Consider the following 12,922-nt stretch of genomic DNA (forward strand, 5'->3'; position numbering starts at 1 on the left):
TGTGTGTGTGTGTGTGTGTGTGTGTGTGTGTGTGTGTGTGTGTGTGTGTGTGTATACAGCACATCTTTTTATCCATTCATCTGTGAATGGGCATTTAGGTTTCTTCCATGTCTTGGCTCCTGTAAACAGTGCTGCTATGAACGTGGGGGTGCATGTATCCTTTCAAACCATGGGTTTCCCCGGATATATGCCCAGGAGTGGGATTGCTGGGTCGTATGGTACTTCTATTTTTCGTTTTTTAAGGAACCTCCACACTGTTCTCCATAGTGGCTGCACCAATTTACATTCCCACCAGCAGTGCAGGAGGGTTCCCTTTTCTCCACACCCTCTCCAGCATTTATTATTTGTAGACATTTTAATGATGTGGCCATTCTGACTTGTGCAAGGTTGTACCTCACTGTAGTTCTGAATCCATTTCTCTGATAATTAGCGATGAGCATGTTTCCATGTGCCTATTGGCCATCTGTATATCTTCTTTGGAGAAATGTCTATTTAGGTCTTCTAACCATTTTTTTTTTTTTTTTTTTTTTTTTTTTTTTTTTTTTTTTTTTGCGGTACGCGGGCCTCTCACTGTTGTGGCCTCTCCCGTTCTGGAGCACAGGCTCCAGACACGCAGGCTCAGTGGCCATGGCTCACGGGCCTAGCCGCTCCGCGGCACGTGGGATCTTCCCGGACCGGGGCATGAACCCGTGTCCCCTGCATCTGCAGGCGGACTCTCAACCACTGTGCCACCAGGGAAGCCCCTTCTGCCCATTTTTTGAGTGGGTTGTTTTTTTGTTATTGAGTTGTATGAGCTGTTTGTATATTTTGGAAATTGAGCTCTTGTCAGTTGCATCATTTGCAAATATTTTCTCCCATTCTGTAGGTTGTCTTTTTTTTTTTCTTTATGGTTTCCTTTGCTGTGCAAAAGCTTACAAGTTTGATTAGGTCCCATTTGTTTATTTTTGCTTTTATTTCTATTGCCTTGGGAGACTGACCTAAGAAAACATTGCTGTGGTTTGTCAGTGTTTTGCCTGTGTTCTCTTCTAGGAGTTTTATAGTGTCATGTCTTATATTAAAGTCTTTAAGCCATTTTGAGTTTATTTTTGTGTATGTTGTTGAGGGAGTGTTCTAAGTTCATTAATTTATATGCGGGAAGGCTTTTAGCTTTTCACCATTGAGTATTATGTTGGCTGTGGATTTGTCATAAATAGCTTTTATCATGTTGAGATATGTTCCCTTTATACCCACTTCTTATAAAGGATTCAAGATGGTAAAAAGGGATGCTTGGAAACTTGTTCTCTGATGAGGTGTGTCTGAGTGAACACAATTACAGGCAGATGCTTGGACCAGATTTACGAATAGAGGAAAACAATTAGAACCTAGTTTCTAGTTTCATGTCAGTCAAGTGTAGAGTTTCATAATGGTTGATATATATGGAGTAAAGGTTTGTGAAGAGTCCAAGATAACAGTGAATTCTGTGCTTATTTTTGGTAAATTGTAATATTGCTTACTTTGTAAAGAAACTAGTCATGATAGAGAGTTAGTTTTATGGGAAAAAGAAATCCACCTTTTCGATATTTCCTTTAATAAAAGTTAAAATTCTGAACATGCAGAACTTGATTATTGATCTGTGCCTAGGTATTGATGTAACATACTTCCTAAAGTAGTAAATTTCAATTGCATTCCTATGTAATTGTTTGCTGTCATATCTCTGGATTTAATTTTTAAATATTTGAAAGCTAGAGTATGCTTCCAGTTAGATTTTTTACTTGGACAATAATATAAAGCAAAACTATCAGTCATTATTTTCAATGCCATTATATTGTAGCTCGTTGATAGCATGCTTTTTTATGTTTTCAGGATATGGCTTTAGTTGCCCCTGAGGCTCCTTCAGAACAAGCCAGAAGAGTTTTTCAAACTTACGATCCAGAAGGTAAAAGATTTTATTTTTTATTAACATTGCCTCTGTTTTATATTTTCATATGTTTGAAATATATTGATACTTTCCTGAGTTTTATTTTTAAAGAGTTATGGGATTATTGAAAGAAATGTAGGCTTGCATTTCTTGAAATTTTTAAATAGGAAATGGTGAAAATGGGAACCAAAAAAAATAGGAAACTTCAGTGATCATCATATTCTCACATGGTGTAAGGGTTTTGTGTTTCTTGTGGTACTAAAGTTATGATTACTTGAATCTTGATCTCTGATGGTGTTAAATAGGGAAAAATACCACCTCTTGAATAACTTTTCAAAGAGCTTAAGTCATTTATTTATTTATTCAGATGAATAAATATTTCAGAATATTTCTTTTTTTAATAATTGAGATATAGTTGACATATAACATTCTGTAAGTTTAAGGTATACAACATGTTGCTTTGATATATTTATATATTGCAAAATGATTACTATTTTAGCATTAGGTATAACACCTCTATCACATCACATAATTACTTCTTTTTTGTGGTGAAAACAGTTAAGATCTGATCTGTTAACAATTTTGAAGTTTATAATACAGTATTGTTGACTATAATCACCATTGCTGTTCATTAGTTCTCCAGAACTTATTTATCTACTAGTTGCAAGTTTCTACCTTTAAACAACATCTCCCCAATTAACCTACCTCAAGCCCCTGGTAACCACCACTCTACTCTGTTTTAACAAATTCAGCTTTTCTAGATTCCACATATAAGTGATATCATACAGTATTTGTCTTTCTACGTCTGATTTACTTCACTTAGCATAATGTCCTCAAGGTTTATCCATGTTGTCACAAAAGGTAGGATTTCCCTCTTTGGCATGGCTAAATAATATCCCATTGTGTGTGTGTACACACGCATAAACACTGTAATCTTTATCCACTGACAAACACTTAGGCTGTTTCCATAGCTTGGCTGTTGTAAATAATATTGCAGTGATTGTGCAGATATCTCTTTGAACTACTGATTTCACTACCTTCAGATATATACCCAGGAGCGGAATTGCTGAATCATATGGTAGTTCTGTCTTTAATTGTTTGAAGAATCTCTGTACTGTTTTCTTTAATAGAGATACCATTTTATATTTTCACCAACAGTGCATAAGGTTTCCCCTTTCTTCACAAATTCACCAACATTTAATCTCGTCTTTTTTTTTTTTTTTTTTTTTGGCCATGCCATGTGGCATGTGGATCTTCCCTGACCAGGGATCAAACCCGTGCCCCCTGCATTGGGAGCGCGTAGTCCTAACCACCGGACCACCAGGGAAATCCAGTCTCCTGTCTTTTTGATAAAGTTCATCCTAACAGGTGTGAGGTGATACCTCATTATGATTTTGATTTGCATTTTCCTGATGATTAGTGATATTGAACATTTTTTCATATACCTATTGGCCATTTGTATGTCTTCTTTAGAAAAATGTCTATTCAGGTCCATTACTAACTTTTTAATTGAATTATTTGTGTTTTTGCTCTTGAGGTCTTTATATATTTTGCTTTACATATTTTGTGTATTAACCTATTATCAGATACATGGCTTGCAAGTATTTTCTTCTACTCTATAGGTTGCAATTTTATTATTTCCTTTGCTGTGCAGAACCTCTTTAGTTTAATGCAGTCCCACTTGTTTATTTTAGTTTTGCCGCCTGTTCTTTTGCTGTCTTATCCAAGAGATCGCTGCCAAGACCAATGGCGAGGACCTTTTCTCCTACATTTTCTTTTAGTAGCTTTACAGTTTGAAGTCTTACACTTAGCTGTTTGATCCATTTCAAAGTGTTTTTTTGTGAATACTGTAAGATAGGGGTCCAGTTTCATTCTTTTGCATGTGGATATCCATTTTTCCCAACACCATTTATTGAAGAGACTATCCTTTCCCAATTGTATGTTCGTGGCACTCTGATCAAAAATTAGCTGACCATATATTCATGAATTTATGTCAGGGCTTACTGTTCTGTTACACTGGGCTGGGTGCTTGTTTTTATGCCAGTAGCATATTCTTTTGATTATTAGAGCTTTGCAGTATAGCTTGAAATCAGGTAACATGATGCCTCTGGCTTTGTTCTTCTTTCTCAAGATGGCTTTGATGGTGCAGTATCTTTTGTGGTTCCAAATAAATTCTGGAATAATTTTTTCTATTTCTGTGAAAAAATGTCACTGGAATATTGGTAAGGATTGCATTGACTGTGTAGATCACTTTGGGTAGTATGGCCATTTTAACACTATTAATTCTTGATATAATCCATGAGCACAGTGTATCCTTCCATTTGTGTTTTCTTCAGTCTCTTTCATCAGTGTCTTACAGTTTTCAGTGTCTTATACCTCTTTGGTTAAACGTGTGCCTGAGCGTTTCATTGTTTTTGATGCTATTGTAAATGCAGTTGCTTTTTAAATTTCACTTTCAGATAGTTCTTGTTGGTGTCTAGAAATGCAACTGATAACAGTATGTTGATTTTGTATCTTCCAAATTTACTGAAATCATTTTTCTAACAGTTTTTTAGTGGAGTCTTTAGGGTTTATATATAAGACCAAGTTATCCACAAACAGAGATCATTTTACTTTTACCTTTCCAACATGAATGCCTTTTATTTCCTTTTTGTTCCGAATTGCTATGGCTAGGACTTCCAATAATATGCTGAATAGAAATGGCAAAAGTGGGCAATCCTGTCTTTTTCCTGTTCTCATAGGAAAGGATTTTAACTTTTCACCACTGAGTATGATATTAGCTGTAGGTTTGTTGTTTATGGCCTTTATTACACTGAGGAACATTCCTTCTGTACCATATTTTTTAGCTTTTTTATTATGAAAGGATTTTGTATTATATCAAGTGCCTTTTCTGCATACTGACATGATCATACAATTTTTTTCTTTTATAAATGTGGTATATCAGATCTGTTGATTTGCATATGTTGAACCATCCTTGCATCCCTGGAATAAATCCCACTTGATCATAGTGTATGGTCCTTTTAATCTGCTGTTGAATTCAGTTTGCTAATATTTTGTATCTGTATTCATCAGGGATTATGATATGTTTTCTTTTCTTGTAGTGTCCGTATTTGGCTTTGGTATCAGAGTAATGCTGGTCTCAAAGTGAATTTGGAAGTATCCCCTCATCTTTACTTTTTTGGATGATTTGTAGAAGGATTGGCATTAATTCCTCTTTAGTTGTTTCATAGATTCACCAGTGAAACCATCTGTTCCTGGACTTTTCTTTGTTGGAAGGTTTTGGATTACATTGTCAGTCTCCTTTTTGTTACTGCTCTATTAAGATTTTCTTTGTCCTCATGAGTCCTTTTTAGTAGGTTTTATGTTTCTAGGAATTAATCAGTTTCTTCTCATTTGTCCAATTTGTTGGTGTGTTATTGTTCATAGCAGTCTCTTCTGACTCTTTGTGTTTCTGTGGTAACAGTTACAATGTCTCCTCTTTAATTCTGTTTTGTTTATCTTGTCAGAAAATCAGCTGTTAGTTTTATTGCTTTTTTCTATATTTCTGTTCTCTATTTCATATATCTCTGTTGTAGTTTTTCTTCTTTTTTTAGTTCCTTAAGGTGTAACGTGAGGTTGTTTATTTGAGGTCTTTTTGTTTCTTAATGTAGGCATTTATCAGTATAAACTTCCTTCTTAAAACTGCTTTTGCAGCATCCCTAAGTTTTGATACACTGTGCTTCTGTTTTCATTTGTTTCAAGATATTTCTTGATTTCCCTTTTGATTTCTTCTTTGACCCATTGGTTGTTCAGGAGCATGTTGTTTAATCTACATATATTTTGCATTTTCTTCCTGTGGTTTTTTTCTAGCTTCCTGTCATTGTGGTAGGAAAAAATACTGGGTGTGATTTCAGTCCTTTTAAATTTGGTAAGACATGTTTTATGCCCTATCATGTGATCTATCCTGGAGAATCTTTTTTGTACACTTGAGAAGAAATGCATATTCTGCTGCTGGTATATGGAGTGTTCTGTATATGTCTGTTAGGTACATGCTGTCTAAAGTGTAATTCACATCTATTATTTCCGTACTGATTTTCTGTCTACATGATCAAACTGTTGTTGAATGTGGGGTACTGAAGTCCCCTACTTTATTTCATTGCTCTCTGTTCTCCCTTCAGATTTGTTAATAATTATTTAGTACATTTAGGAGCTACAATATATGGTACGTATATGTTTATAGTTGTTATATCCTCCTGATACATTCATCCCTTTATCATTACATAATGACCTTCTTTGTCTCTTGTTACAGTTTCTGATTAGAAGGTATTTCGTCTGACATAAGGATGGCTACCCCGGTTCTCTTTTGTTTTCCATTTGTATGCAATATCTTTTTCGTCTCATCACTTTCAGCCTATCCATGTCCTTGAAGCTTAAGTGAGTCTTTATAGACTCACATAGAGTTGGGTTTTGTTCTTTTATCCATTCAGCCACTCTGTGTCTTTTGATTGGAGAAATAAAACCATTTACATTTACAGTAAATGTTGATAGGTAAGGACTTACTATTGCCACTTTGTTAATTAATTGTTTTGTAGTTCTGTAGTTTCATTCTTCTTCTGTTGGTTTCTTTGTGACTTGATTTTTTTATAGTAGTATGCTTTGATTCTCTTCTCTTTATGGTTTGTCTGTTATAGGTTTTTGCTCTTTGGTTATCATGAGGCTTTTGTAACACATCTTAGTCTTATAACTATTTTAAGCTAACAACAACTTAACTTCAATTACATAAGAAAGTTCAATGCATTTACGTGACCTCCATAATTTATTTTGATGTCCCAGTATACATCTCTTTATATTGTGTATCCATTAACATAATATTGTAGATGTAGTTATTTTTAACCCTTGTCTCTTAGCCTGTATGGTAGAGTTCAAAGTGATTTACACACACCACCACAGGATTTTTATTTTTTTAAGGTGTAACTGATGTTTAATATTATATTACTTTCATGTGCACAACATAATGATTTTATATTTTTATGTATTTCAAAATGATCACCTCAGTAGGCCTATTAACATTGATCACTATACATAATTACAAATTTTTTATGTATGTGATGAGAACTTTTAAGATTTGTTCTCTTAGAGACTTTCAAATAAGCAGTACAGTATTATAAACTGTAATCACCATGCTGTACCTTACATCCCCATGACTCACTTATTTTATAACTGAAAGCTTGTACCTCTGAAACCTTTCACTCATTTCACCTACTCCCCCACTTTTGGTGTTAAATCCAAAAAATCATTGCCAAGAGTGATGTCATGGAGCTTACCACCTGTGTTTGCTACATAATAAGAATTTTAATGTTTCTGGTCTTACATTCAAGTCTTAACTCAAAATAGATCAAATTTTGTGTGTGGTGTAAGATAGTGGTCCAGTTTGCCCAGTACCACTTATTGAAGAGACTGGCCTTTCTCCATTGTATATCATGGCTCCTGTGTTGTAAAATAATTGACCATTTAAGTGTACGTTTATCTCTGGGCTCTCTGTTTTGTTCCTTTGATCTGTGTGACTGTTTTTAGGTCAATACCATACCGTTTTGATTACTATAGTTTGGTAATATAGTTTGAAATCAGGAGGTGTGCTACCTCCAGCTTTGTTCTTTTTTTCTCAAGATCGTTTTGGCTATTCATTCGGGGTAACAGAGCCAGGGTCCTAGGATCCGGTGCGTACAGAACTACCACAGTAGTCCTGAGGTACAGGTGCACTTGCTGCAGGTATGGCACCGATGTCTGCGGTATACATACGTACAGCTCTTCCGTGGACCTGGGACCTGAGTTTCAGGGGCTCCCCATAGTGGCTTACGGGTGTGGGGGTGTGTGACAGTGGCACAGGCCCTGGGATGACAAGCTGTGGTGGTGGCTTGGGCCCAGGCTGCAGTAGCAGCATAGACTGGGGATGGTGGGTCGGAGTCTCACTTTTGGCCCCACGCGGCAGTCACAAGGCAGTAGCAGCAGCACAACTGCAGTGCTGATCTGTTAAAGCTGAGCTTCAGCAGTGGGCTCAGGGCAGTGCTGCCCAGTCTCAGCACTGATGTGTCAGAGCCTCAACCTCGGGGGGGGGCGGGCAGGGCTCAGTGATGGTAGCATCCTTGAGGATGATGGGTCAGAGCTATAACCTGGTATCCAGTAGGCGGGGCCCAGGGCAGCAGACACTGTGCTGGTAATGGTGGGACAAAGCCACTACCCTGAAACCAAGGATGAGGCCCAGAGCTCCAGTCCTGTATATGGTGAGGTGCTGAGGCGCACCTCATTCCAGAGAGCAGGGTACAGCAGAGACTGGGGTCCGTGAGGGCAGGTCTCCTGAGCGACAACTCTAGCCTCTGGGAGTAGATGCAGGGGCTGGGAAGCACTGTGGTCAGCTCCGTCAGCTGGGAGCAATGTTGGTAGGAGACCACTGCAGCAAAGGCTGCACATGTCTCCAGCGGAGAGGCCTGCAGGGGTTCTCCTTTTCCCCGTGTGGTGACCTTCCTCTGAGGCCATCCCTCCTGGTGCCAGGCTGCTCTTGACGGGGTAGTGGCTTGACTCGGGTAGTACACTTCCCGTACCGTCCTGTGCAGCTATCCTTGATTTATTTTGGAGCTCCGCAGGGCTTTCTGCCGCTTCCTTGTAGCCCAGTACTTTCCCTGGGGGGTTTTCTTCAGTTTGTGCTGTTTATTGTTTTTGTTGGCTTCTTGTGCGGGAGGCATGAGTTGGGGTCTCCTAGCCCTCCATCTTGCTGACGTCACTCCCCAGAATATTTCTGTGTAATTGATTGTGCCAGAAGAAAATACAGAAGAAGGATAAGAAAAATCATCTTTAGGATTCTCTTTTGAGCCTGAGCTTAGCTTCTCTACCGCACTAACAAACGTTGTCTTAAAAGTTCACATATATGTCACTGCAGTGTCAACTCTGTCATTGTTAGCTAGGTTATTTTAATCATCTTTGCATTTATGTACTTCGATAATGGTTATGACTAAAGTATGACAGCTAACTCACTGACTTTTCCAGTATAACTTTAAAACCGAGCCATGCCTTATGTTCCATTGTAAATTACCAGGAAGGAACCTACGTTGTTGGGTTAATCCTTATCAACTCCTGAATGGACTCAGTTATCTTTATAAATACACTTTCTTCTGTCTTGACATTTTTAACTCTTGGAGATCTATTCTTTCCATCTCTAAAAATTTCAGTCATAGAAATTCCAGGAATCTTAGTAACCATATAACTTTAGTTACTTTTCAGTCTATAAATCTGTTTTCTTATATATCAGATGATAATAACCACCTGTTTCTTGAGAGTCCTTATGAAGATTAAATGAATAGCATTGTAGAAATCACCTGCCCAGTCCTTAACACATAGTAGGTACTTCATAAATGTGAGTTCCTCTCCCTCTACACCTCAGGTTAATTGGTGCTGGTATTGGTGAGTTGACCTTCAGTTAGCTTCTTCCATTATGCCTTTTCCCTAACTTAAGAAAAATAAATGTTGCTTTCTTCTTGGAATTAATAATCTTTTAAACTTCCAATAACATTTCATTCCAAGTCTTTAAAAGTAAAAGTAATTTACTTCTTTATATCTTCCCACCACTGAATGAAATTCGTCTTATAGTAAGTTAACATTCAGCTGGAATCATTGGGATATGTAGCACATTGGGCTTCCCTGGTAGCGCAGAGGTTGAGAGTTCGCCTGCCGATGCAGGGGACATGGGTTCGTGCCCCGGTCTGGGAAGATCCCACATGGCGCGGAGTGGCTGGGCCCGTGAGCCATGGCCGCTGGGCCTGCGCGTCCGGAGCCTGCGCTCTGCAACGGGGGGAGGGGGGGGCCCACAGCAGTGAGAGGCCCACGTACCGCAAAAAAAAAAAAAAAAAAAAAAAAAAAAAGAACGGGATATGTAGCACATTGAACTATGTCATGGAGGGTGACAAATACAGTCATTCTTTTACCAATATGAATCCTCTGATGGAAAAGATAGGAAATAAATCATTTCTATTCCTAAATGCTTTTAATATATTTTGAGTTAGGATCAAACTTAATCAAGTACAGTTTTTGGAAACGGTAGCAAGTTAAAATGAAAATAAGATTGATATAAATAATATAAGATTAAAAGAAATGTGATCAAAGTGAACTGAGATTAGCTAGAGAGCTATCATGGAGACCTGAGGAGGTACGATCATGTTGGCAAATGGAAGCACAAAGAAGAGAAAATGATACCTATGAACACGAGGTAGAAGACAGAAATATACCAGGAATAGCCAGCAAAGTGTTTGACTTGAATGGAAAGACAGGACACAAGAAAAATAATTATGTAGCATGTACTAAAGAGAAGTGATGGTTATTGGAATACGGTCAAGGCTTGGATTTATATTTTAAAGAAATATATTTCAGAGAATGAGTCAAGCGATTTCCTGTGGCATACCCTCCTCTTAAGGATTTATTTAAAGTACTAGGTTTTTTTCCCCTGCCATCTCTCACCCTGCTTCTAGATGTTTGCCTTTTCTATATCTCATATCCCAGGGCAGAGTGGTCGTGAAGTGGTATACACATACATATGTAAATGCCTGCTCTGTTTCAAGATACGTTAGGTGACATGTTTCTACCCATATTGATAGTAATTACTGTATGAGAGGAGGATTCCTTCTAGAGTGGAATACATTATAGGATGAAGTATGTAAGGTGGCATGGATAAACTGGGTGTCTTTCCAGAGTTTCCAGTCAGGTCTTTATAGTGCTGCTTAATTTTGATTTGAAATGATTGTCCAAGATATCAAGCATACTCTTACCCCAGTGTAACCACTACAGACCATTCTCAAACCAAACGTATGGCTTTTCTGTAATCTGGCGTTTTGGATCCCTCTGCATTAGTTTCTTTAGTGAGAATTTTAGAACTGAAATTGAAATTGGAAGTGAATGAGTTTCTTGAGAAAGGAAATGTACAAGGAGAGTATCAGAATATCTTAGGAGATAATAACTGTGAAGGAACAAAGGCATAGAGAAACGCCTTCAAAGCAAGAAGGAGTGTTCACAGCCGTAGGAGACGTGGACTTGAAGAGCCTGATGTTATCTAGAAGGCCAGTTTGAAACAACTCCGTCAGGAATAAAGATACTAAAGCTAAACTTTAGTATCTTATAGTCACAAGTAGTAGATTTGTTTGCTTTTTGCAATTTCAATTTTTTAAAATCATTAATGAGGTAGCAGGCTCCATTTTGTCTACTAAATTACAAGGAAAATTATCTTATTGGCAATATTAAAACAATTTATGATCAGTGGCAGTTTTTCAGAATTGAGTCCTGAGAAATACATATGAAAATAAATTTGCTGTGTTTTTACTAGAGAGAGAAAATTATTGATTAAATAAATTAGTTTTCATCTATATGGTTTTATGTGTGACAACTTAGCAGGACTATAATCTGAATTGTTAAGAAGCAAACAAAACTTGTTCGGTCATCTTAGAAAAGCTATCTCTTTCTATCTATGACTTACATAGAAAATAAGCTCCACTTTCTCATTTGAATATCCCTGTTTATGGTTTAGCTATTGACAGTCCACTCTAGGAAGCTGAAAGATTAAAAATAGAAAATTCTTCATTTTTAGTCACAAACTAATCAGCTAATTTACTGATTTGATCCCCCCTTCCCCCAACATAGCACACTTTTATTTCAGGATCTGAACAGATCTCCTTTCTCAGAACACTTACTATATTAACAGTACTTACAAGTTTCTGGGTAGTGGGTAGTTCCAGTTTCCGTTTAGCAGAGGCTGGTGTGGTGACAGTTGCCGTTTGTCACCCTCTTTAGAATATTTGTAGAAAAACTGACCTAGAGGGAAGCTAAAGAGAAGAGAATCCAAGTTCTGGTACCCGTGAGTACTCTGGTGTCTGTCTCACCCTCCCCACCTCAGCCTCGCTCCCACCCCGGGTGTCTGCACGTGCCTGTCAGGTAGGTAGACCTGTAAGCAGCACTGTTAGCTCCTGCTTTAGGCATCTTGTGAATTAAATGCAGTTGCGGGCTAATCACCATTTACAGCATTGCCTCCGTGAGACTGTATGTTCAGTGTTCTAAACAGGTGACTTATAAATCAGGTTTAGGTTTCAAAAGACCATTAGTAACTGAGGACCTGTCTAAAAATAGTAATTATCATGATGGCTGGCCTTTGCATGAAGCATCACAGTTTATAGAGCAGTTTACCTGCGTGGTCTCATTAAAACCTTACCATAAACCTAGGAGATAAGCAGGGATGACCAGCACCATTTTGTTCTTAAGAAAAGCCAACCTTGTGAGGGTTTAGGTCACTTCTTCAGAGCTGCATGCCTAGTTGTGAGAACTGAGACCAGATTCGAGGTGTTCTTCCAGAAGGTCAAGCAATCTTTCCCCCTCTCTCCACTACCAGTACCTTTTTAAAAGGCTGAGGTCATAAAGAGCTGTGTTTTAACCTCTTTGTCTACTTTTAACTATTTTTAATTTATTGGAATAAGGATATGATGTTGACTGTCATTCCCACTGAGCAGTTAGTCTCTACTTCAGAGTCTTTAGGATCTAAGGAGCTCAATAATTATTTTGACGCCAAGCATACATATAAAATAAGTTCAAAAATATATTTTTAGCTGTTAGCTTCTCCTTTTAATTTCAAGCAGGACCTTAACATACCATCTCTAATTACATGGTCCCTTTAATGAAGAATCCCAAATTCAGAAATGGAAATGAACACTAGTGTGTGTGCTCAGATCCTAAAGAGAATCAGGTACTGGTCCTATATAAAGTGTTACATATGGGCTTTAGAGAAAGTCCATAGTTTTGTTTCCTGGGGATTTGGGTTGGGGGGTGGCGTTGTTTTTATGTTTTGTTTCGTTTCATTTTTTTACATCTCTTTTGTGGGAGAAAGTTTGGATATTTGGTTTGTATTCAGATACATATTTTATAGTAATTTTTAAAAACAAAAGAGTAGGGACAGAGGTAAATTGATCAATGTGATCAAAGATACTGGACAAGAGAGGAATTTTGGAATGCCTCCAGGTA

General features: G+C 37.7%; 1 protein-coding gene across 2 annotated transcripts in view; it reads left to right on the plus strand.

Annotated features, from left to right (window-relative positions):
* Nucleotides 1-12,922, plus strand: part of MINDY3 (MINDY lysine 48 deubiquitinase 3) — a 95,016-nt gene that overhangs the window by 68,274 nt on the left and 13,820 nt on the right. For both annotated transcript variants that reach the window (XM_029238141.1, XM_029238142.1), the window contains exon 11: nt 1,843-1,915. In XM_029238141.1, the coding sequence (XP_029093974.1) occupies nt 1,843-1,915 (73 nt within the window). The remainder of the gene's footprint in view (nt 1-1,842; nt 1,916-12,922) is intronic.

The sequence above is a fragment of the Monodon monoceros genome, unplaced genomic scaffold, assembly GCF_005190385.1.
Source record: "Monodon monoceros isolate NGI ecotype Baffin Bay Population unplaced genomic scaffold, NGI_Narwhal_1 Super_Scaffold_21, whole genome shotgun sequence".
Taxonomy (NCBI): Eukaryota; Metazoa; Chordata; class Mammalia; order Artiodactyla; family Monodontidae; genus Monodon; species Monodon monoceros.